This window comes from Dicentrarchus labrax, unplaced genomic scaffold (genome assembly GCF_905237075.1).
Source record: "Dicentrarchus labrax unplaced genomic scaffold, dlabrax2021, whole genome shotgun sequence".
Classification (NCBI taxonomy): Eukaryota; Metazoa; Chordata; class Actinopteri; family Moronidae; genus Dicentrarchus; species Dicentrarchus labrax.
Window position 1 is genome coordinate 17,795,405 of NW_026136705.1, and position 26,019 is coordinate 17,821,423.

The following is a 26,019-nucleotide window of genomic DNA, read 5'->3' on the forward strand; positions in this document are numbered from 1 at the left end:
TAATGAGCGGGCGGGGCCTTGCTTTATCCCCCTCCTCCTTCCATACGCGTTAAACACAGCAACCCGAAACTTCAAATTCCTGCTTACCACCTGTAAAGAGGGACTTATTACTTTGCGGACCACCGTGCACTGAAGAGCAGTTTTGTTTTAGCCAATTCCATTTTTAAACCTCTTCAGGAAATCGTCTCTATCTCTCGGATCGCTGCTTCATGCGCTCCCGCAGGGTAAACAAGGTAAAGCTCTACAACGCTGCGTTAGGATACGTAGCCACATGCATGCCAATGATTATGCAATGTTTAAATACTGACTTTGTTGTATCTGCACTCCGGGCTAGACGATTTTCGGGATACACACACACACACAAACACACACACACACACACACACACACACCAGCTAGAGCGCCGTGGAGGAACCCATTTCCGTGCGTAAAGTTGAATGGGTGCGTGGATACATGTAAGCAGAAGCAGCCACGCTGTAAACCACATGCTCCTTTCGCTCAGACCCCATTTTTAACTGCTTCATAGCTTATGTTTCCTGCAGCATGCATGTGGAGGAAATCTCACAACTCAAATGCACAACATCATTTTCGTGCACCTAAGCGCTCAACAGCTAAGGTTTTGGGTGATTTTCCATTTTAGGGGCTACTTAAAGCGGGTTGTCTGTAACTATGACAATGTAATATGAGAGGGGGGTTCCTGGAATAAGTAACGACTGTCAGGAGCCGCAGTGTAGCCTGCTCCAAAGACTGCTGATGATGATGTGAGGAAGGTGGCGACTGTCGTCTGGACTGGAGTGAAAGCAGCAAGTGACCACACAGTATACTTGCACAACAAGCAGCAATTTAGAAGTGGTGGAAAAAGTACTCACTCAGTAAAAGTAATAGTATCATAATGGGGGAAAAACTCTTCCTTCATCCATTTTAAAGCAAAAGCATGAAGAATTCCTCTCGTCATAATCTCTCTGACATTAGTACAGTAAACTGTTTTCACTGCTGGAAAAATAAGAGTGGAAAGGTCAGATCTACTGTAGTCATCTGTTTCAATAAAATACACAGTTAAAAAGAGCATTGTAAGTCATCATAGTGTTATACAGTGATCCAGTTTAATGGAGGTATGACTCAACCTCACCAGAGTTTGGCATTTGAAAAAGCAGCTGGAAATAGAGTATAAGTGACAGCCCATCAGCATTGTGTAAAAGCAGTTAAGAGTGTGAGAGATAAATAATTGCTAAATTAATATTCCCAAATTTAACCATATTTTAAGTGCGACTTAGTACAGGAGTTGACCTTTTAGATCTTAATGGCTACAGTTCAAACCAGTTCCAGTCAGTCTAACTTTAGCTGGTCTGAAAGTGGGTCACTAGTGGGCAAGCTGCTGGCTGCAGGCTGCAGGCTGAGCTGGAGCCTATACAAAACGCACTGATGGGTGTGTGCGGAAGCTTTTCAGGTTCTCTCGGTTCACTTGAGATTCTGGAGATGGCTTCAGCATGCTAGGGCTTCATATTTCCTCTCTGCTTCACCTACAGGCTGAATGTTTGGTTTCCTGTATGCTTAGTAATACCAGAAAAAAATCCTTGTATGCTCTCTAAACAGCGTGTAGCTTTTGTTTACACTCTCAGTTAGGATAAAACAAGTTGCAGTCGGTGGTGTTTGACTTTGACTTGTCAAAGCACTGTGCACAATGTAAGCGACTGTAGCTGTAGTAAATAGAATTCAGTGTGTACAAAACATAGATCAGGGGGCTCATTACTCGGTAATACACTCACAACGGTGCATTCATGCTTACGGAAGTGAAAAGCCGCTGTAATAGAAACAGACTGAGATTCCTAGAATGAACTTTGTAATCAACAAAGTTTTTTATTTGTCAAACATACAACTGATTTGCACTGCGTCCTTATGAACTATCAGAATAAAATATACACAATATCTGAATAAATAAATGTAAATATTATCTAATTTCTAACATGTAAATAATATGTAAGTATAGGTTCAACACTTTGAAAATCCGGGAACCCCAATCTTCTATTTGTCACATTTTCTTCTGGATATCAATTTCTGACCGTTAGTCGACCCAAATCATCAGCAAATAAGAGACTCCACTGTTAAACAGAGATATCAGTAAATGTTGCTTTCTTTGATACACTTGTAGCCTCCCACTTTGTTTGCTTAAAAAGTAAAGAGCCAACATTGTTTTCTCTTTATCCGAGAGCAGTATATGTACTGGTTCTTAACTATCTCTGTAAAACCGAAAAGAGGTAAAGGGTCAATCTTTTGTTCCCTAAAATATGCGATAATTCTTCTGGTCTGTGTCACGGAACAGGATTAGAGAAGGGTTGTTGTCTGTTCAGACAGATAGAGGGCACTTTGCTCATCATTTGTACCCTCGTCATGAGCTACAGGTTTAAGTTTACCGAAGCAACACATGCTAAATTAAGAATGTACTGTTCTTGTAATGCTCAAATATGCTTTGGAATAAAGCTTCTTTCTTTGACTGTATTTAGGAAACATTATCACCTGCAACATTTGTCGAACGCTATTTCCACAGCATTACCCATATTTGTTGCTTTTTTTTCATTCATGGAGGTGATGCAGCCTACGATTTCGCCATGTTCCTGACAGACTGACTGACAGGACATTGCTGAAATCCCTGCAAGACAAGTTCAAGGTGACCCAGTGGGGCACGCTTAAAACTGCGACCGTCACGGCAACACTTGGTTTCCATGTGCACACCAAAAGATAAAACCTGTTTAAGTTAGCTGGGTAAATTAAAACCACATCAGGACATTATTGCAAATATAACAAGTAATCAGATATCGGTAAAGTTGAGAGACGGCTCATAGGGGTTCATTGTGCTTTTAATACAGCGACTTCTACCTAGCAGGACGCAACAGATGGGAATTGTAGCAGTCAACACTCCACTGTTGCATGCCATTCTTTCTCCACAGTGATTCCATCTCCAGAAGCAATTTCTAGCTGCGCACCCATAGTGAGTGCATGCATGTGAGCAGTTGCTTAAATCATTCTCGCTGACTTTCCCCTCTTAAGCAGTGTAACTCTTGTCTCACCTGATCATAAAATAGCTTTACATGATCTTAACTATCAGGCATGTCAAGAAAAAATAGCAAAGAAAAAGAAATGTCAGCAGAGTAAAGAATAAAGTTAATGTGAGCCTTCCCAGTGTTGTACAGTGATTTACAGTGGAACTCAAATCTCCACTGACCTTCTGAGAAGTATTCCATCTACTATTTACTGTTTTTAGTTGACCCACATCATCAAATTACTTCTAAACAAAATCCTGATATTTTGTAATAGTGTTAAAAAAAGGACTCCTAGCCTTCCTAAATGTCAAGCAGTGTGTCATTCATGATCTACTTCGATTGGTTAAAAAGCATCACACCCCCTTTCCTGTTCATCCACTCCCTCCGCACTGACAGGCACTGCCTCCACTTTCTTCACGTCTCATCTGCCAAATCATTTTTAAACTGACAGTGGGTCGCGTCCATGTGTCTTTGTGTGCACAGATAAGATGGGACCTTGCTTTCTAAAGCATGAATTTTGGAAGGTTTTTGTATCTTTAATCCCTACACTTAATGGAAATGTAACTAATCATTTCATTATAGTGAATTGTGTATGAATGCATGCAATTGCATGCAGTGGTGGAATGAAGTTAAAGTATTTACTCTAGTGCAAATTCAAGGTACTTGTACTTGAGTAGTTCCGTTTTATGTAACTTTATACTTCCTCTCCACTATATCGAAGTACAAGCAAATATTGGATTAGCTGTGCTTTATGACAATGCATTGTCATAAAGCTGAAATAGGGCTTATTGTCTGTGCTCATGAAAAGGCTCGTTAGACCATGCATTGTTCTCACAGGACAACGACGCTACAAACATATGATGATCTTCTAGAATATGATGCATTGCAGTAGATTAAACTCTCTAACAGTATACATTTGTTAAAATTAGCGCAACCTGAAACATATACACCCAAAAGCATCAATAACAGGGCCCTTTTTTCATCAGTACTTTTAGTACATTTTGCTGATAATACATAGATACTTTGACTTGTAAGGTTTTGAATGCAGGGCCTATTTGTAGTGGAGTATTCTGACAGCGTGGTATTAATATTTTTTCTTTACACCAATGCAAAAGCTTGTCTGGATGCAGCCACAAGTAACCACCTCTTATTAGTGCTCACCAAGGTACATTTCTGTTACACAATTTTGCTGCTTTTGAAGATAAACTGGGTTACTGTGGCTTTTTACATCTATGCAACTGCAACTCTGCGATTATGTAAGCATTTACAGGCATTTAGAGTTATTACTGTAAAAATACATTTATTAAGGTTTTCACGGTCAACTAGCTACTGCTTGACCATGCTTGTGTGTGCATGTGTGCGTGTCTCTGTGCTGCTTGGAATAGCCAAGTCATGTGATTCTCTGGATTCTATTTCAGAACGGCGGCTGTCAAACGCTCTGCACTCTTCGCTGTAGCTTGAAGAATAGTTAACAAATACACCTTTTTAATCCCTCTATCAGTCAAACTTTCCGCTCAAATCCACAGGCGAAGCGTATCTGTGGGTGATTTCAAGTAAGTACTCCATGTATTTCTTATTCTGCCCTGCGGGAAGAGGATATTGTCATTTTGACATTTATCTGCGGCAGTGTTTCATCATGCCTCTTGTTGTTTTGTATTGTCAGATTTCCTCCGGTGGCATTGTTTGCTCTCATGAGTTTGTATTGACAAAAAAATTGGAATCTTGTGTACCCATGTCAGCCAGGGGTCATGTGGTTCATGTCGACCACTTTCTTCTGCATTTGCGAGCATGCATGTGTGTGTTCATTCCTGCAGGCATTTTATGATTACCCTTGGATATTTGAATAGTATTTTCGCTTTTATTAATGAACTTCCTGGGTTTTTACGGTAACGTGATACACAAGCCGTTGTAATAATCAGCTTATTATCTGGGCAAAATAATAATGTAAGCATCGTCTCAGCAGTCTTGCTGCTGCTGGTTTGGTCCAGTAATTGAAAAGATTATTTGTGTGACAGCTGTTCTTTTTTTTTGACACGTACAAAACGTATTTCTCTAAATTAAGTCCACAAATTAACCCCATTAATTAATTTCAGGTGCTGGGCAGTAATGTCTTTCATGTCAGCACAGTAGACCATATACATATACTGTAACAAAACACAACAAACAAAACCCTGCACAACAACACTTTTGAAGTATGAGATGTGCTTTTAAAGTAGGGCTTCATTATCAGTTAATAGGTTAATTAATTTCTCGATTCATTGTTTGGTCTATTAAATGTCAGAAGGTGGTGAAAAGTGCATATCACATCACAATTTCCAAAACCCAAGGTGACAATGTGTTGTTATCAGTTTATTAGTTTATTATCTTAAGACTAAGGGTACCATCTGAGAAGCTGGAACCAGCCCTTTTTGCCATTCATTCTTAAAAGCAAACCAAATTATTCAATTATCCAAATAGTTGCAGATTTTCTGTCAATCCACTTATAAATAAATCAACCAGCCGTTGCAACTTTAATTAAGAGGTGCACATTATCCCATTGAAGGCAGTCGTGATGGTAAACAATAAGAGAGGGCCTGTGTCATTATTTCCACACCATTTCTAAAGAACATCCAGCGAGCATCACCGCTGACATGTTACACCATTCACAATCAATGACACCATGCAAACAATAGTAGCTTCCACAACACTTAAAAGCAGCTGCAAATGGGAGAGGCTGAATTTAGTGCCTCCTGACTTGTGTTGCAATGTCAGCTTGATCATGTTGGACAGTTTGGAGGAGAAGCCAAATACTGTAAATGTGATGGCTTTCCAGGAAAACTAAGACAACTTCTCCCACTATGGCCATAATATGACTATATATTATATTTGGTCTGATAAGCCAGGTTGGAAAGTTGTATGTGAGCCTTGATGTTTTCTGGATTTAAAAAAAAAAAAGGCTACAAGGTCATCACCTTAGCTTACCCTTATGTGGAAGTTTCCATGAGGTGTGACATGACTGTTGCACTGTCCACATGACCTTTCTGAGTTCATGTCCTCATGTCAGTGGGTTCTGGAGAGGTTCCATTATCTGAATATGGGTCATGGTGTTATGCTGCTGCATGTCACACTCAATTCCCTGTCTCCCTTCTATGGGACATACCACTGGACCTCTGCCAGACCGGCACAACTTAACTTTGCTGCAGGACAATGTTTATACCCCCTCCCCCCTTTTTTCCCCCTTTCCATTTCTCTGTCTGCCCTCTATATTTTGTTGCTAGTATCAAGTATTACCTCTCAGTATGTGAACTCAGCACTGGGGAATGTGCATGAAATGTTGGACAGGCTACTGACCCAGAGAATCTTCTCAGCAAGGAAAGAAGACTTCCAGCTGCGTTTAGCCTCCAGACGGTAGAGATAGTTTCAAACTGCATTGGCTGTTCATTCCTTCCTAAGGACTTTTTATGTCCACACACACTCCCATTTTATATACAAGTCTATGTATGTGTGTGTTAAAGTCATAAAAGACCATGCCACCAAAGAGTCTTCGATATTAAGGGTGACTGCACTGATTTTACACCTCACATCTAGTTTACCCATCATGAGTACTACTCCACCTGTGAATACAGTTGTATAATGTCTCCTGTGGCTCTAGACGAGCTTTCCTGAGTTGGAGAAAACAATCCTGATGACATCATCAGGGTTTATTTCAAGGTTGATGTTTTTTTTTGTTTTTTTTAAATAGAAAGCTTGCGTTACAAGCTGGTGTGGGGTTTAAAAGAAATGTAGGAGACTATATTCCAAGACACCATTGATTTGCATTTTGGGAATTGTAGGATCCAGCGTTTTTAGTGTATGACCCATATTAGAGCCTAAAAGTCAGGATGACTCGACATCTGCTGCTTCAGTTTTGACCCTCCTCTTTAAAATCTGTCTCTTGTGAGTCCCCAGCTGTATGCAATTGCAGTAGCACCCCTTTAATTTTTTTTAAATTTAGATTTTCTTTTTAATTATTAAAGGAAAGTTTAATATTATATTTAAAATAAGTGCTTCTTTTTCCATCTACTTTGGCCCATTAGGTATTTTGTTTGCTTTCTGTTAATTCTATCCTCGTTTTGGCTTTGTTTGTACCGTATGACCCTAAGCAGAGGGACATAATAATAGAACAGTTGTGGTACGTTTTGTTTCTTCTGCTGTGTGTAGGAGTAACATAATGTGATGAGCCTCCACGGCATGTTTCAAGAAAGTGTTTCTGTGTCATGAGTTACGATTCTCTGCGTGTTGAACAATCTGTTCAAGAGCTCTGCCTCCTGTCCTATGAGTTGCCTTGTGTTATGTAACATATGTCGGCAACGTATCCAGCAATAAGATGGATTATCCCTATAGGCCCCTGGTTTTTTGGCTAGCGGTCACGCATTGTGGATTTGGGTTGCGTTATGTAACTCCCCAGGAAACAGTGTTCTACTTACAACAAGTTTGTCAAGAACAACTGAACCCCTTTTAACCCAGTGTGTTACACTTAACTGCTGTGCGACCAGTGTATGTCATTTTAAATGTGGCCTCCACATACTTTCACACAGAAACGATGCAAAAATGTGGCAGTGGGTAGAGCGTCGTATAGACTTTCTGCATATTTGAGTCAGTTTGCACTCTTCTAGTGACTTGTTTGTTTAAGAGCCCTTGTTACGTGTTCACCTATAATTTAGATTGGGCTAGAGAATATTAGGTAATTGTCTTATGAACATTTCAACATCACATTTTGTTACACTAGAAAGAAAGAGTTCTGTGCATATTGTGAAGCACTAAGGTCAACTTTAAGAGTGAGGAACTTCCCCTGTCGCTCATATTTTTTTCTCCTTTGCCTCCCTTTAGGGTGTGTGTGACCTCTTCCCCTCTCCCCTGTGACCTCTGGAACCCCAGTGACCATCTCCCCTTCCCCTCTCCTCCCTGAGGCCAGACTGTGATCATGGCGCTGGAGAAGCTTCTGGGTTTCGGGAAGCAGTTGCTGAGGGTGAAAGTGGTGAACTGTAACTCAGAGGACTCCCGTCTGTCCCGATGCCTTAACACTTTTGACCTGGTTGCCCTGGGCGTGGGCAGCACGCTGGGCGCTGGCGTCTACGTGCTAGCCGGCGCCGTTGCACGAGAAAATTCAGGCAAGTTGGCATTACTGTAAATGATTAGAATGTCTTGTGAGACCAATCTTAAAGCCTCTAATCATATGATATCCATTATCCCCCGTAGGTCCTGCTATTGTGCTATCTTTCCTGATAGCTGCTTTAGCCTCAGTGTTGGCTGGTCTGTGCTATGCTGAGTTCGGAGCCCGTGTTCCCAAGACAGGCTCAGCTTATCTTTACTCCTATGTGACTGTTGGGGAACTCTGGGCCTTCATTACTGGATGGAACCTCATCCTCTCCTACATCATTGGTAAACATGCTCAGCTACTATGTTCATTTTTGTTGTTTGTGTTCAAATATAAAGAAACAGAATGAGAGGCAACAAAAGCTTGGTGACAAAACTGAAAAGACACCACGAAGTCTCCCTCAACTGGTCTTTCTCCATCTCAGGTACCTCCAGTGTGGCCCGTGCATGGAGCGCTACGTTCGACGAGTTGGTAGGGAAGCGCATTGAGCAGTTCTGCAGAGAGTACATGTCCATGAAAGCACCGGGTATATTGGCAGAGTACCCTGACATGTTTGCTGTTCTTATCATATTCACCCTCACAGGTAGGAAAACGTCTTTCTATCGCTTTTGTTTCACAAAGAGCATTTTTTCCCTCCCCAGTATGCAGCATCTCACCCTCGTATCAGTTGAAGTTGCTGCAGTGGCAGATATTCACTACAGATATTTAGCTGACCAGTACAAAAGCACTCCAGTATGGTCATTTTCATTTCTGTGTCTTTTCCATTTCTAAGGTCTGCTGGCATTTGGGGTCAAAGAGTCAGCGATGGTGAACAAGGTTTTTACCTGTATCAACGTCCTGGTCTTGTTGTTCATGGTCGTCTCTGGTCTGGTCAAAGGGACTTTGAAGAACTGGCAGCTAGACCCTGAAGAGATCCTACATGGCAATTATACCAGTAACTCCAGCCTCAAGTAAGAACGTGGACACACACACACACACACACACACACACACACACACTTCTTTCATGTATCGAAGATGCTCTATGAAAAATCCTATGATATATTTGATCTGATCTACACGTTTCAACTTAAAGGGTCTTCTCTGAATAATCCAAGTACTTTGTTTCTTATTTTTATTTTGGTGAACAGACCCTTTACATTATTAAAACATTTATTTAAATTATTCCTTTCTTTGCTGATCAGTTTGACAAACATCCTGCCAACCAAAGAGAGTTTAGGAGTGGGCGGATTCATGCCATTTGGTTTCACGGGCGTCCTGTCGGGAGCTGCTACCTGCTTCTATGCATTTGTCGGATTTGACTGCATTGCCACCACAGGTCAGTGCTGGATGAAACCAGAAAACACACTCCCTGTTAAGCTGTTCTCTGCTTCTCGTATCTCTTCCACTGCCTCATGGGTATGTTTCAGTTTAGAGGGGCTGGTGTAACTGAATCTGGAGTTGGGACCATTTCATTCCCAAGCCTGTCTAAACATCCACGAGTGTTACATAAGAGGGGCAGGGCAGAGAGTTTAGTGCGTTTGGCCTAATTTTGCTCTTGGCGAAATCCCAAGTGCTGTCATGTAGGTTAGTGGAATAAATCATGATATGAGGTTTGGGGAGAAGATGTTCCCCAAGTTTGTGCAGATCTACACCTGCAAATGGTGTGTGTCTTCATGTAGTTCCATTTAATCAATTCAAGGCTTCTGGGTTGTAATAAAGAGAGAGTTTCTTCCAGCTTGCCTTCTCTCCGGCCCCCTGGCTTTTCCCACCTCTCTTTTTCCTGAATTCTAATTGGCTAGCACGAAGTTAACCCTGAATGATTGCTTAAGTTTGGCTTGTGGGGGCATGTCTGTCACACACAACTCTCCGCCAGCCCAAAGCCATTATATCGTCGGTGTGTGTGTGTGTGTGTGTGTGTGTGTGTGTGTGTGTGTGTCTGTGCACGTGTGTGTATTCTGGCTACCTAGGTTTAAGTTGGCATAAAGCCATTACCCCTCCCCCCCAAATGCACACACACATACGCCCACACAACTGTTACCACTTTTATGCTTATATCCCCCAGCCGTCCAATAATCTGGGCCAATCAGTAGCTGTCACCTGTCATGAATAGTGGTGTACAAGAAAAGATCCAGGCAGTTTTATACACACTCCATCATCGCGATGTGATTTCACCGCAGAACAAGAACTGAGTGTTCGCCTGAGGAGCTCTGTTGCGTAATCACCTGCAGCTGAATAGCTGTGTGTTTCACTCTTGTAGGTGCACAGGGAAAATAAGCTCCATGTTCAATTTGTTGCAAAATAGCACCCATTTCTTAAATACATCTGTTTGCCCAGTTTTCCACGTTAACTGGAATTCTAGCAATATGATCCTAAAAGAATGAATAGTGTGTACAACTCTATCTGAACACTACATTGCACTAAAGCCAGAATACTTAGCTACCAACAAACAGTGGTATAGCAGTTTATGGGCAGATGTAAGGATGATGCAACAACATTTGCACAAATAACTAAGAAAGTAAAAGTGATATAATCTCAATTATATATACCATTCCAGCTATTTTCAAAGTCAATTGTCAACTTAGTGTCCAGTTCAATTATTTTTAATAAAAAAGTTATAAGCACCTCTCAAAGCAAGCAAAGCCGTTTTTCTGAATGTGACACTGGGAAACATGATAATGGTGAACTTGTCATTATATACATGAAATCTAATTATTTGGCGTCTGTCCAAGAGACTATGTGTACTGTATGTCTTTAAGTGGTGTTACTGCACTCGCAACTAAATGTTTAATTTAGGATGAATTCATTAAAAAGTACCGCAAACAGCAGAATCTACTCAAAATAAAAGTATTATTTTTTTTATTTATTTGTGTCAATAAGGCTATTTATTGCAGTTAATATTTAAAATATGTGAAAAAAAAATGAAATGTTCATTATCATCTTTCATTCAATAGCTCATATTTGTTTAATGTTTTATTAATAAATAAGTAAAGTTGTACTTTTTGCCCCTTTAACTGTATTTGTTCTTGTCATGTCTGTAGGTGAAGAGGTGAAGAACCCTCAGAGAGCCATTCCTATTGGCATTGTATCCTCGCTGCTCATCTGCTTTGTAGCGTACTTTGGTGTTTCTGCAGCCCTCACCCTCATGATGCCATACTACCTGCTGGACAGCAACAGCCCACTGCCTGTAGCTTTTAAATATGTGGGCTGGGGCGGAGCCAAATATGCTGTCGCTGTAGGCTCTCTTTGTGCTCTGTCTACTAGGTAAGCAGTTACACACACCTGCATTGGTACTTTTAAAAGGCATGCTCATGTACTCTAGTTCTCTCTCACAGATAAACATGCCGACATGCACACATATAGATATTTTTTCTGTGTGTTTGCGTGGGTGTGAGACTGTGAGTGTATATTTAACTTTGGAAGAAATTTGATCCCTCAACTAAAAATAACAGCACTGCTAAGAATATTGTACCATTAGTGTATGTATGTAATTATGTAACACTCATTCCTGTCACCAAAAGCCACCACAAGTTGCATTTTTATTAGTAATCATTTTTTTAATGTTTTATAATGGTGGTATTATTGTACATATATAATTCATTTTGAACATACTTTGAATGACTATTGCTTTTTTCTATGCGTGCATAGTGCATTTAAGGTTGGTTAATTGGTGTGAACAGATGGCTGCTTTGATATTAACCATGTTCCAGCATGCTGCTATTCTTACCACATATGTTACGCACAAAATACAGTATATTATGCTGTGTAAATGTAATGTATGTACACTGTATAATGTTCCTTGTATATGTGAGCTGGTGTCTCTGTTCATGTATGTTTCACGGCATTCTCTTGGGTGTAAGTGTGGATACTATATATCCTGGTCTTCCCCCCTGGTAGCCTGCTGGGTGCTATGTTCCCTATGCCCCGTGTGATCTGGGCTATGTCCGAAGATGGGCTGCTTTTCAAGTTCATGGCCGAGATCAGCCCCCGCACCAAAACCCCGCTAACTGCAACCCTCACCTCTGGCGTAGTGGCAGGTGAGACACTAACACGCATGATTCAAAACAGCGTTTACTGAGGCTTTCTTTTCATGCTATAAAGCTGAGCTGTGCCGGGTTGCAAAAGTCTGGCCTGCTGATTGCAGACTCCATTTTGACTGTGTTTTAAAGAAACCTGCCATAAATCTGCACTCCAGTATGAAAAGTGTGTCATTAACTGTCTCTAATCCTGTCTAAAACATGGCCAGATCTCTTTGTAGTTGGTTGAGACAGTCCAGGTTGTACTTTGTTATTCTTTTAACATGGGTCAGTGGCTAGACTTTGTTTTTTAATGAACTTCATGAGACTTAACAGAAATATTCTACCTGCATTTTGGTGGTGTTAGAAGAAATGCAAATACCAAACTAATCTGCATGCTGAAGTTACCAAAGATTTTTACATTGGAACGTTGAGCAACAGCATGTGGAGCACCATATCTGATATTTATGGGGGGCGGATTTTGCATGCTGGCATCAGAATAACCTTGGTCCAACATCATACTGCAGCTGCTCTATAATGCAACCAGTCTGATATCCCGCTGCACGTTCTCCCGTCCCATATCTGCAACTTCTATCTTGCCAACCACATTTACCTCCTTTCCTCCCCCACTGAACTCTTTCAATTCTTCCTTTCCCCTTGTTCCTCTACCTTACACCTACAACTGTCATCCCAATCTGATGTTTTCCTCCCCACCCTCCCCAACCCCCAGTCTGTTGGGTTCCATGTTCCCCCTACCCCGTATCATCTTTGCCATGGCTCGGGATGGCCTGCTCTTCTCCTTCCTGGCCCGCGTCAGCGAGAGGAAATCCCCCATAACGTCTACTGTGGCGGCCGGGGTTATGTCTGGTAAGATGAATAGGGAATGTAAAATAAGGAGGGATAAGGAAAACAAAGGCCTGTATTTGTCTATCTGTCATTTCTTTATCTTTATCTTTTCTTTATGTGCTGCACCACTTGTTGCATATGTTTTGATTTGTTTCCTACCTATGACAAACATGCACACACAAAGTCTACAGCCATGCTAGAAGCTGAGTGAGGTGGTGCTACACAACAGTGCCCTGAGTAAAATGCTGAAATCAACATGCTAACATGCTCACCATTACAATTCCAACATGCTGATGTTTAATATGTTTTAATGGGGAGGTCAACAGAGGTCATCTGCTGGAATCGAACCGGTGACAGTTGTGACCATCTTGCATGCACTGTGACCATTTGGCCACCAAGGTGCTCAAATGTTTAGCATGTTTAAAAAATTACCACACAAGATCTAGACATTTAAACCCCATACATGTTTATGGGAGATCAGAGGACCATCTTGAAAACACATTGTCTAACTATGTTTTATAGTACCAAATGTATTCTCATGTTTCCAACTCTTTTTTTCTCTCTTTCTTGCTCTTTATAGCTATCATGGCATTTCTGTTCGACCTGAAAGACCTGGTGGACCTGATGTCAATAGGGACGCTGCTGGCCTACACATTAGTGGCTGCCTGTGTCCTGGTCCTCAGGTCAGTGGGGGGACTTAAGTACATAGAGTTTAACTAAGGACATTGGGGTGCAGTACACCTGTCCATACTTTCTCAGAGTAATTTCCATGTTGAAGTTGGTCCAACCATATATGTTTACATCTCTGTTTAGCAGCCCTGCATTCATGTTGAAGGCAGTTTCATACTCACATTTTGACTGACTTAAACTGTTATTGTTACAAATGTTGCAGCTGATTTTAAAATATGTTTGACATACTTTTATAGGTTAGGTTCATTATAGTGTAGTGTAGCGATATATGTTCCTTATCACTGTATCCACTGGGACTAGCAGCTATTATGAGTCTCGTGAATACAAAGTAAAGTCTCAGTGGTAAAACAGCTTAGTATGTGTGTTTTATTGTGTCAGGTACCAGCCTGAGCAGCCCAGCCTGGTGTATCATATGGCAAATACCCAGGAGGAGGTAGAAATGAGTGACAGCATCAGTTCCACCAGTGCCCCCAGTATGGGCATCCTGCCTGGTATGGAGGAGAGGTTCAGCTTCAAGACTGTCCTGTTCCCAGACAACCCTGAGCCATCCACACTGTCCGGCTTCACTGTCAACATCTGTGTTTCTGTCATGGGTATGCGTTCATACCAGGCCTATTTTAAAATGATGATCGAATATGAATAAATTAAATTGAGTGCTTTGGTAAAGAAGCTGACAGAAGTATTAATTTGTTCACAATCCAAATGAAGATTCAGTGTTAAAATAAGTTACACAATAAATAATGTTAAAACACATGTACTTCTGCAGGAACATTGATCCTGGTGTTCAGCATACTGGCAGTGCAGGGAGGCATTGCTGTGTGGAATGTCATAGCCCTCAGTGTCATCTTCATGGTGTGTCTCCTCCTCACCTTTATCATCTGGAGACAGCCTGAGAGCAAGACAAAACTTTCCTTCAAGGTTTGATTTCAGAATTTCATTCTATGTAGGATAGTATGGATTAAATGCAGTTGTTGTTGTTGTTTTACAGTTAAGGTTTGATGTTGTGATGTTTTAACACAATTATTAAATCCATGTTTCCCTTCTATGATATTTGACTCTTTAGGTCCCACTGCTACCCTTCATTCCAGTGATCAGTATGTTTGTTAATGTTTACCTGATGATGCAGCTGGACAGAGGCACTTGGATACGATTTTCTATCTGGATGGCTATAGGTAGGTAGCCTCTATTTCTATCATCATAATTGTATTTCCAGGGTTTAAACTGACTTACTAGTTGTAGAAATTGTATTGATCCCTTAATGGGAAACAATCTTTCACTTGAGTGTCTCTGGCTAGAGGATGGTTGTTTTCCTACTCATCCACTTCACTACAGATGCTCTCGAACTAATTATTTACAGCTGGAACACTGCCTACTTTAATAGCTTGAAATAGGCATTCCAACAAAGGAATGGTTAAGTCAGCCTTATTGTGTCATCATTCTGTTTTTCTTTATTTGCAACATATCTTTGGTGGTATATCAAGCCAAGAATGTGACAGTTGTGAGTGTTGGCTGCCAAAATGAAACATAGATGTTCTCAATAAAAGCTGACTCTCAAATGTTAGATGTCAGATATTAATCAAATAGAACCTTAAATATAAATTTTAAAAGCAACTTAAAGGGATAACATATATCAAGCTAGCTTCAGGTCTCTGTGAGTTCATTTTCACTCTGCATGAGCTGACACAACAACAACAAAAAACTTTAATTTTAGAGAGACTATATTACACAAACAATGATGTCGTGTCTTGCTCTGCTTTTTAAGGTTTAGTGATTTACTTCGGCTACGGCATTCATCACAGTACTGAGGCAACTACAGCCCGCTCGTCTCCAGACACGGAGATGAAGGCGGCCACGGCCGCCATGTCCCCAGAAAAGGAGGCCTTCCTGCACTATGGGATGGATACCAGGGAAGAGGACGATGGAGATTTGTAGGAAGCATCAGACCATGCTGCGTGGCTCAACCTGCCCCAACGCCAGTCTGTCTGTGCAAGAGTTTTTTGACCGGACCCAGTCCCTCACTGGCCAAGGGAGTGCTTTGGGGAAAATGATAAATAACTTTGACCTCAAATTCACGAACTTGTGAGTTCTCCCCTTGACTGATGGGTAGAACAACAGGATTTCTGAAGCCATAATTGACATGTTCTGTTATTTCAGTATTTTGTTATGTGCTTGTTACCCCCTTTTGCTTGGCCTTATCGCTTGGCTGTGTTGGCTGGGGTGAGGGTGCATGTTGGAGACACAAATCATGTCAGTGTTTTAGGGCGGGGTCAGAGATTCTGGGAGACCCTAATATTTGTCTCTCTTCATGATGGGTCATAGTTACTTCTTTGGAGAGTGTCTGGGTTACATTGCTGGTAGTAGGACTGTGTGCACATGTGGTAACAATTTTCATCTGCGTGCCAGAAAGTTCAGCAGCAGTACATTTTTTGTCCTTCTTTCTGTGAAGCATTATAACTACTGTATATATCTACACAATTCAGAAAATCAGATGACACAGTTAGTATTACAGATTGGATACAATAGCTACATTTTCTGCCAACTCAACCGATGTTGAAATGCTGCTCTAACAGTCCTCCCTGACAAGTGAGAGCTTTCACAATACACAGTTGGCTTGATATATTTACCCTTGTTCACTGGCAGAATAGGGTGTCGGGCCAATGGCTGCACGTGTAAGTGGGCCAGCAGGGAGCTGTAGCTTACAGTCTTCATGAGTCCAATTTCAAGTCCAAAGGATGGCATTGATACCATCTAAGGTACCAGGCTTTTTCTTGCAAGAAGGAAAGTCTGGCACCTTACTGTATAGTTTTAATGCAGGTGTATGTCTTGGCAAGAAGCAGTCATGAGCAAGCCATTGATCTGGCTGCAAATGATGATGCAGAAAGAAAGCTGTAACAAGAGATTAAACAACATGTCCTGTTGGGCAGGTCTTTACTCTGAGATACAGAGATTCAGAAGAAGTTATTAAGTATGAAAGGCTCCCAGATACATTTTTAAATCATCAAACCATGTGACTAGTATTAGTTTAACAAATACCTGATTTTACATCCTCTTCACAATAATAAGTAGTGTTGTTAAAATACACTCTTATTTGGGCTATTTAACACCCTTGGTAAATATAAAAAATCTGAAATGTGTTAAACATCAGGACAAAGAGATTAATTGACAGCACAGAATGTCTGTTAATGTCATGTAACATTAGATTATAGTGGATTTTCACAGTGCTGGCTGCTGTGTCGTTTTGCATCTGTAGCTTGTAACATGAAGTCTCTCTTTTAAAAAAAAAAAAAGATACAGGCCGACTTTTATTTCTAAAAATGTTTAATTTGGATAAATGTATATGTTCTAAATTTATTTTACCTCCTTACTCATGTTTATTAATGTCTTTTTAGAACATGGTCATTTCCAGTGTGTTTTTCAGATTACATATCTGATTCAACTTAATATTTACAATTATTGGGACGTTCGGGTAGCTCACCTAGTTAAGCGTGTGTCCTATGCTTACTGCAGTGGCCCAGGTTTGATTCCAACCTGCAGCGCTTTGCTGCATGTATTTTCCTCTCCCCACTCATCAGCTGCTCTTTCAAAATAAAGGCAATAAAAATCCCCAAAAGTATTTTTATAAATAACCTTTCAGTGGGTAGTTAAAAGGTTAATGATCATTTAAATGCAGACCTGTTCATCAACCCATATCATGTTATGTTATGTTTCCATTTGTTTTAACCCGTAAGTGCTTTCACTGTGGTTTTGGGAGTCCTTTCAAAAGTAGCTGTCTATAAGTTGAAGCAGTAGAAAGTAGAAAGATTGTGTATATAAGATATTGTTTATATTTCTTGCAGTAAATTATTTGTAAATTGGAGAAAAGGCTTATTTTATGTTACCCTGTTTGTGTCTAACATTGTGTTCTTTATATTGTGTTTACATGATCAGTACAACTGAAACTTTATCCTCAGGGTCGGCAGAATCACTGCCTTCACCTTACTTTACCCGTCAATACCTTATTTACAGAAAAGTGCAGTTATGAAAGTAGAAATACGGAATATTAGCATGACTGTGGCAGACACAAGTTCCTTGAGATCCTTCTTAGGCTGCCCATAATGCAGCCTTTCACAGTAAAAGCGTAATAATAGTCTGTGACATTGCGTTACTACTTCAACCATGCGTGCCTTTTCCGGGGGTTTTGGTAATTATTGTACATAACACGTTACTACTTACCTACTTTTTTGATAGTTCTTCACAAACTTGTAGTCCCACAGATCGTCAAAGCACATGAAAAATTGTTAAAATTTCCCATAATAATTTGTGTCAAAGAAATCTAGCTATGCCAGGTATAAAAATAAAACAGTAATTTAACTGATTAATGTTTTAGCTTAAAGTCTCCTTGTTAGGTGTGAATATGGTGGTAATTATTTGTTTTTTCTCCATGAAATTTATATTTGGTTTTCTGATCAATTTAAAGGCATTCATGTGTATTTGAAAATCTGTCTTCTGGCATAATAAGTCGACGACTTATTGTTCCTTCATGTCAAACCTCAGAGTTTACTTCTGAAATAAATACTATGTATACACATATATGAATAGATTTTAAAAAAAAGGAGCTCCTTTTGTTCCCCCTGCTGCTTTAAAACCCTTCTAACCATAGCTTTTGCTTACAACATGTGTCACATAAATAGGCTTCAAATCCATCACCAGTGTTGATGACCGGCTGCATCATGTTTATGTCATTTTGCTGTGATTACATCACTTTTTTCCCTACACTCTTTCTTTTTGTAGCCCTTTTTGCTTGACTTTGTCTTGGTCGTTGTTTGCTTTAAGTCTGTTTAAAACTACAAAAACAGAGTGTCTGTTCGAGTCTGTCACTCATCGTTCTCATTTTGTTTTTCATCACTGTGGTTCAAGTTTCCTGGCTCAACATTGCCTCACTGAAGAGAAGCGTTATTTTGTTCTCGCTGCATTTACGTACAAAACTGCAACTTTTTAAAAACATCATTGTCGTGTCAAAATGGTTAAAATTAAGCAGATGTACATAGTAGTGAGCAAGAAAGTTCATATTGGCCTTGCAAAAAACTCCTCCTCACAGCCTTCTCCGGCAGAGGGGTTGCTCAGGTTGTCATGGAGATAGTTGTCAGTGTATCAGTGGACTAGGAAGTTGTGGTCCATATTTGCTGGTGAGGGCAACAGAGCAAATGCCACCTGAACAAATGATGATTGAACAAACTGCTGAGGAGGAACATGAGATTTAACTGAAAGCTAGAAAAAGCAAGTAAGTGGGCCTTGAGAAGTTTGTCAAGTGCGTTCAGGTTTAATGTTATTTTCAGGTGTATACCGACACCTGTAGCTTAAAATGGCTTCCAGGTCTCTGTTAGAATGCTAAACTATTGTCACTATTCTGCTATACTTCACATTAAAAGTCACCGTTTGTGGGATTTAAAATATCTTTACTTTGGGGCCACCTGCTGGTAGTGTCAGGACCGATCCGACCCAGTGATACCAAGAATGATCTCAACAAAATGCCCAATCACACAATAATCCCACATATACTAACTTTAATAGCATTGTCACTGTGTAGTTAACTTAATAATACACAGTAACTCCTATGAGTTAGGAATGCCTGCATTGCTTTTGCTTGTCTTTTTGTCCTCTGTTTCCCTTTTTTTTGTTAAAGTCAGTGCATCTGTCCTGTGAATAAAACGAGCTTTTAAAAAAACTCCTTCTTTGGGTGTGTTTATAGACAAATCCACTGATTCTACAGCGTGGGCGCACATCATAGTTCTCTCATGATCCGGCAGAGAGCGCAAATGTGTTGAGAGACAAAAACCTGAGAAAAAGGATGCTCTGCCAGGTGTCGGCCGCAGCATCAGCACCGCTCCTCCTCCTCCTCCTCCCTCCTCCTCTCCGCAGCATCTCTCTCTCTCTCTCTCTCTCTCTCTCTCTCTCTCTCTCTCTCTCTCTCTCCTTGCACTGTTTCACAGACAGAGAGAGTGGAAAGACACGCTTGTGTTGCGTTTTTGCAACTCCCCGCGTGTGACCGACATTCTTAAATGAATCAACACCAGAGAAACCTGGAGGTAAGTCGCAGCACAACTGAAAACACACTGCGGGGTCATTTTGCAACAATGCTTTGCAGGCCAGTATCGGTTTCTTGAAGAAGTGTTGCACGTATTTCTGCTTGTAGGGGGTTTTGGGTCTTTGGTGCCGACTCGGTTTCGCTCATGGCTAAATATGGATCTGCTCGTTGTTATTTCCGCAGGCCCGATGCGGTGCAGGTTTGGGGGGGGAGGGATTTGTCACACATCACAGTCTATTTCTCCGTAACTTGACCCGCAGACCATACTGTACATGGAGCAGTAGGCTACAGGAGAGAATAGCGGGATGGAGAGAGTGAGGTCAGACAGGGAAGAGCAGGTTGGTGTGATGGATGGGGCAGGTCAAGTCTCTGTGGGTGATGCTAATGATCAGATGTAGATTATCCAGGCTTTAGACCTGACTCCAGCTATGATCCACTGTACTGAGAGGTGATAACGAAAGACACTTGTTTGTAAGATTATTATATTATTTATTAGTTTTGTGCCATGTCTAGTCAGATTTCTAGGAATGATTGTAGTAATTTAATAAAATATTCCAAAAGATTCCTTAATATTAACTGTTTTTTCTGTATTGTTTCATATCTGTGTCACAGTGTTATAGTGCTGTTATGCTGACTCAGGCTTTAGCCATTTAATGGAAGCTGTTTTTGTATGCAAAGTTACAATACAGCTTTGTTCAGAGACTGATCAAACCTTCGAGGAAACCTTTTGTACGATTTACCACAGATGTGGTTTCCTTTAATACTGACATTCTAATTCCCTCTGTTTCTTCACTTTCATTTAACAGTAAACGAAGTAGACTTCCCTGCTTCAGCAGCCGCACACATACAGACCTCACCTCTTATTCTTGTGTATCTTGTGTGAAGCCAGAGGAGCCAATGTATGTGCTTTAGTTGTTTTTGGTCCTTGTTATGGTGTATCACTTAGTTTGTTTACTTGACAAATTGTTGTAATATTTTTAACTTTGCAACTTCAGTGTGGTGTACATTGTTTAGCACAGCCCAGACACAAGGATCGATAGCTTCTACTCTGACGTTGTGCATAAAATATGTGTGGGAAGTGTGGTTTTTGTGTTTATTGGAATTGTCTGCTGCCATTATCGATCCCAATATCGGAGACATCCCACATCTATAAGTCCCCCAGTCCATATTGCTAAATCTTGCCAATCCCTCCTGGTCATGTTAATGTAGAGGTTCACAATGCATCAAAGTGGGGCTTCAGAGCCTGTGGCCTTGAAACGGTATGCTGCTGTTCCAGATGCTGATGCATGTGTGATTGATTCATTACATCTGACCTCTGCAATGTCTGAACAGCGATCAATTCAGCACATCTCTGCCAGGAAAACCACTCTCAGCATGGTGTTGTTGTGTGTGTGTGTGTGTGTGTGTGTGTGTGTGTGTGTGTGTGTGTGTGTGTGTTGGTGCTTGGGCTCAGGTGCTGTGTATGTGAGTGTGTGTGTGTGTGTGTGTGTGTGTGTGTGTGTGTGTGTGTGTGTGTGTGTGTGTGTGTGTGTGTGTTTCTGCAGGTACGACAGTTTGTCACAAAGCCTGTGAGTGTAGTGCACTGGTGCGACCTTCAAGGTCATTTTATAGGACAGAAGAGAGGAGAAGAAGGAGGAGGAAAGGAGAAAATAGAGATGATGAAGTGAAATAAGGGAGATGAGGAGGAAAAGTATGTCAGTATGCTTCTCAGTTTCATGTTATGTGTATTTCCAAGGGTTATTTTTATAAACACGTATTTCTTGTGTTTTCTCTTGTGTTGGGACAAATGTATTGTGGTCATTGAAACCACAGTGGTAAAAGTAGTTAAATGTGTGTGTGGAGAGACAAGAGAGAATGTCAGAAAGAGGAAGATGCTGCAGTTATTTCACTAACCTGTGTTGTGATTACTCATAATTAAACAATTTGTAGGCTTCTCTTTGCTCAGTATGAGGACACGTGTGCTTGTGTGCATGGATTCAGTGTGAATGAAGTGTCAACACATCATGCAAACACATTCTCAAATTCACGTTGTCTTTTGTCTAGAAGGTGGCAATGAGCTTGTTGTAGCTCCTCCCCTGCAGTCACAGGCAGGGCATCAGAGGGTGAACAGAGAGGCACGCCTCCGTGGATGACATACACACACACACACACATACACACACACACACACACACATTTCCCTGTTCTCTGGGGAGTCAACATGAAAGACCTTTCTCACTTGTATGTGAACGTGTATGTGGCTGCATCCATTTTCTGGATTTGTGCCGTCAGTTTAATAGAAGGGCTACAGATGTTTCTGTTTTTTTTATTATCCTTTGTGTTGTGTAGGTATTTTCACTTATATCAGTCAACAAGCAGTGGTGTTTTTATGAGGACAGAACTGTAAGAGCTATACTTAACTTGACTGTAAAAAGCCACAGAAACATTCAGTGAATCCTCATCATTCATTTTTTATGATACATCTCCACACTGTATGTCCACATTCTTCTTTAGGCATGTCCATGTTCCCAAAAATAAACAAATCTGCCAGAACAGCAGCAGCATTATGTGAATCCTTAAACTGAGCAGCATTCCTCTTTGATTTCCCAAAGGAGTTCCCTGCCCCATGCTGTACTCTCTCACCTTCCTTTGTCCAGTGTATAAAAACAATATTTTTGTTACACACACCCACACCACCAGTTTAAACCTTTTTGCACATCATCATCCCCCCCCCAAAAGAACCCTCAGCTCACTCTATTCTTTGCTCACCTCTCACTGATCCTTTGCCAGTTGTCCCTCCCCCACCCCCGAGGGGTTTGCCACTTGCACATTACACATGCATACACACATTTACACATTGCAATACTAACTCGAATCCCCCACATCCCAAATTCCTTTCCAGCCCCCGCCTCACTCTCTGCAGCATTATTTGTTTCGATTATCATATTGTCCTAAAATAAGCAGAAGTGACTCAGCCTGTCTAAGTTGCACTCAGCTTTTCTTTGTCTGAGCTGTTTCACCTTACCAGCTTTATGTCTGGCTGTGATTGTGTGAGCATGTGCCAACTTCCGGACAGAGTATTCCATTATCTGTGAATTCTTTGTCTGCAACGGCTTTACATTTTTGGTGAACTCCAATCCTCACCTCTCTCTCCCGTCTTTGTCCCCTCATACAGTTTCGCCCACCAGCCATGCAAGAGTTAACATTTTTCTCTGCGACAGGAGTGAGAGTAGTGGGTGGAGGGGCTTTGCTAATAACAATGCGGTGCAACCAGCAACCAACGTGGACAGACATCCTTTTTCCGCTCCTCCATGCTGCCCCTGTCTGGATCTACATTAGTCTGTGTTTTAACTGCAGGGCTCAATGAACCAATAAACACAAGTTTCCTAAGTCTCTCCTCCAGACTGTAGCAGTTTGTTTATTTCTAATCATACTAATCTCCCTATCAGTTCCTGTTTGTTTTTTTTGTTCCCAATTTATCTTATTCCCGTTGTCATTTCTCTTTTCATTTCCTGCACATTTGTCTTCCCTTTATCTATCTCAAACACAATCCCTCCTTACAGGCTGCATAGCACAGCAAAACCAGACAGTGAAGCAGGACCATGTCTGATTTAGTGGAGATTCATTCCTGGTACTTGCCAAAAGCAACACTGAAAAAAAAAACAATTTAGGAGATTATAAATTTCATCAGTAAGTGTGTTTTTGCATGACTGACGTTCATTTTGCAAGCCACATTTTCTCCCAGTAAGAAGCTGTCTCTTTGTCTCTGCTCCTGCTGCAGTGATAGTCATAGCCTGACTCTGTGTAGTTACGTGTGTAGGTGGTACTCATGTGTAACTTCCCATGCACATGTGCACACTTTAAGCACATTTAATTTGGCTTTTAGTTTAGGTTTTGAATGTTCTGTGTGATGGTCGGTTTCTTTTTTTGGTACAGTTTGTCATCTAATTAGCTCTGTGAATAACAATCGAGACAATTAAACCGTGTGTGAACATGTGTTGATGGATGGATGCGTGATCATGGGCCTCCACTTTCATTTCGCTTCAGCCAATAAATCCTATTATTGGCATATTGTCATTTTCCTGCGATTTCATAGCAGGTAGCAAACACCGACTGCCTGCGCGCAATACGGAAATAAATCAGCTTTTATTGCAGATGATCTGATTTTCTCATTCTCCTTATTCAGTTAGGTATGACCACCCACTCTGACCTAAGATCCTACAGAAATCCTGTTACAGTTCCCCCTGTGATACAAAATGACTCCCCCTGGGGTACAAAAAGAAGTCTGACCGTGTGTGTGTGTGTGTGTGTGTGTGTGGGAGTGGAGTGGAAGAGAGAGATAGAGGGGGATAGAGAGAGAGAGAGAGAGAGAGAAGAGATTATTTGGGCAGATGTAGTCTGCCGATGTGCCATCTATATGGATGAAAATGGGATTGATCACTTTGCCCTGCCCTCATTAACTCTGTATTATTGTATTATGGTGGAAGAGGGAATGGAGGGAATAAATAGAGAAGAGGAAGAGATAGAGACATGAAAAGGTTTTTTTTTTTTTGAGAAAGGGATGTAACAAATGGGATTCACTGAAAGAACAAAGCTTGAATACAGCTAGGAGCTTGTGCAGTAGTCAGGGAAGCAAAGATTGTTGATAAGAAGCAGCTCTGTCTACATCTACACAGAAAGTGTAGAGCAACAATCAAGCAACTGGATGATACTATTTCTGGATATTTCCCAGTTCTGCCTCACTGTTCTCTGTGATGGTAATCCCTTTGCTGTGCATAGTGAGTTATTGCTTGGTTCACACATACAAACACACAGGCACAGTTTAGTGAATCATCACTTGTGAAATTCTGTCTACAGGGTGTCTATTGTGTCTTCTGTGGAAGTGCAGCATTTAGCTTATTTCAGTGCTATTTCCGTCTGTGTTGTGTCGCTGACAGAGATGGGAGGAGAAGGAATGGATGACTAAAGCTTAGCTTATTTCTGAATAGACTTTCTCACTAAGCTTTAGCCTGCTGGATGATTGTATGTGAATAGAATACAAAGTACAAGAAGATAGGGCTACTTTTCCAAATGGACAAGAGGATGATTTCTTTGTTGTTGTCTTTGTGTGTGTTCAGCATTTACTGATTTATTTTTGAACGTGCAAAAGCTGTAAATGTATCCACATGTCTGTAGATGTTCACACACACACACACACACACACACACACACACACACACACACACACACGCACACATTTCTAACACAATCCAGCCTCGGGAAAGTGTACAAGGACATGCAAGGATGATGTCATTAGAGATTAATTACATGCAAGCAAAGACAGCATGTACTGTATTAGAGGAGTTTCATCTTTAAGGATAGCTGCTACACTGCATTTAAATGTGAATTCTGCACTAAATCTAATTATGTCATGTGCTAACACTCCAGAGTCATAAATTATGGTTACACGCACGTCGTCGCTCTATCCATTTGTGTTCCCCCCAATCTTTTTTGCTTCTATTTCGGTGTGCTGGAATTCACATCTCTGCAGAAGTATGTGTGTGTATTTATATGGATTAAGAAGAGATGGCACACAGTGTGTGTGTGTGTGTGTGTGTGTGTGTGTGTGTGTGTGTGTGTGTGTCGTTGGGGGTTCCCCTGAGACAAGAGAGCAATAAAACCTGTCTGCTCTCCAGTGGGGGAGGAGAGGAATAAAACAAAGTGCCAAAGACAAATGGCTTCTGTAATAGCCACATGTGCTGCTGGACGGACAACAAAGACGCTGAGAGGGAATTGTGTGGGCATGTGTTGATTGTGTGTGACTGTGCAGGTGAGACACAATGCGCTCATGCACATACAGTCTCACAACGTATATGTTTCTGAAAACAAGAAAACCACATGTCAGGTTGAATCTTATATTTAGTTATATAAAAAGCAAGGCTCTCCCCACCGCTATCCCAAAATAATATTAATGGCCAACTTAACAAAATGGTGGATATTCCAGCAACCTTCTATTTATGATTAAAGAGCTGCTAAATAAACAGTTATTACAGCCACAAAATGACTGAACCTAGCACAGCTCTGTGACTGGGCAGTATTTTGACCCCACACTGATTCCATTTAATTAAAACAATTAAATCAGATGATGCTATAGTCTGATATGTATGAGAAATAATATGTCTGACTCAATTATGTTTCTTCTAGGCAGCTGTTTTAACTGTTTAACTGTTTTTGTTTGTTTTTTACAATAAATCTCACAAAGAAGAAGAAGGAATCGGGAGTTGGAAGAGCACCCTGTGTTCTCCTTAAAAATT

At 40.9% G+C, this 26,019-nt stretch overlaps 2 protein-coding genes across 5 annotated transcripts in view; both read left to right on the top strand.

The window, feature by feature from the left end:
• The first annotated feature begins 36 nt into the window (after positions 1–36).
• slc7a1a (solute carrier family 7 member 1a) lies at positions 37–18,613 on the top strand. Of its 3 annotated transcripts, none has more exons than XM_051400785.1 (13): positions 37–233; positions 7,887–8,167; positions 8,256–8,438; positions 8,579–8,737; positions 8,927–9,104; positions 9,338–9,471; positions 11,174–11,396; positions 12,030–12,169; positions 13,575–13,677; positions 14,063–14,277; positions 14,451–14,602; positions 14,748–14,856; positions 15,447–18,613. In XM_051400785.1, the coding sequence occupies exons 2-13, from the start codon at positions 7,981–7,983 to the stop codon at positions 15,614–15,616; spliced, it is 1,953 nt and encodes a 650-aa protein (XP_051256745.1). In that variant the 5' UTR covers positions 37–233; positions 7,887–7,980; the 3' UTR covers positions 15,617–18,613. The 3 variants fall into 3 exon arrangements, with proteins under 3 accessions (XP_051256745.1, XP_051256747.1, XP_051256746.1); XM_051400787.1 differs by lacking the exon at positions 12,030–12,169 and adding an exon at positions 12,879–13,015 and having other exon boundaries at positions 38–233; XM_051400786.1 differs by lacking the exon at positions 37–233 and adding an exon at positions 4,487–4,591.
• Positions 18,614–19,439: 826 nt separating this feature from the next.
• Positions 19,440–26,019, top strand: part of mtus2a (microtubule associated tumor suppressor candidate 2a) — a 45,712-nt gene continuing 39,132 nt past the window's right edge. The window contains exon 1 of one of the 2 annotated variants that reach the window (XM_051400783.1): positions 19,440–19,749. The gene's annotated coding sequence lies outside the window, so the exon portion shown is untranslated. The remainder of the gene's footprint in view (positions 19,750–26,019) is intronic. The other variant, XM_051400784.1, reaches the window with a different exon arrangement.

What these genes read in the sequence shown, in the direction of transcription:
- slc7a1a (XM_051400785.1), top strand. Translation starts at nt 7,981, where the DNA reads ATGGCGCTGGAGAAGCTTCTGGGTTTCGGGAAGCAGTTGCTGAGGGTG. An exon ending in CACCTCTGGCGTAGTGGCAG is followed by an intron (nt 12,170 to 13,574) that starts GTGAGACACTAA and finishes TGCTCTTTATAG; the next exon opens with CTATCATGGCATTTCTGTTC. An exon ending in CATCTGTGTTTCTGTCATGG is followed by an intron (nt 14,278 to 14,450) that starts GTATGCGTTCAT and finishes GTACTTCTGCAG; the next exon opens with GAACATTGATCCTGGTGTTC.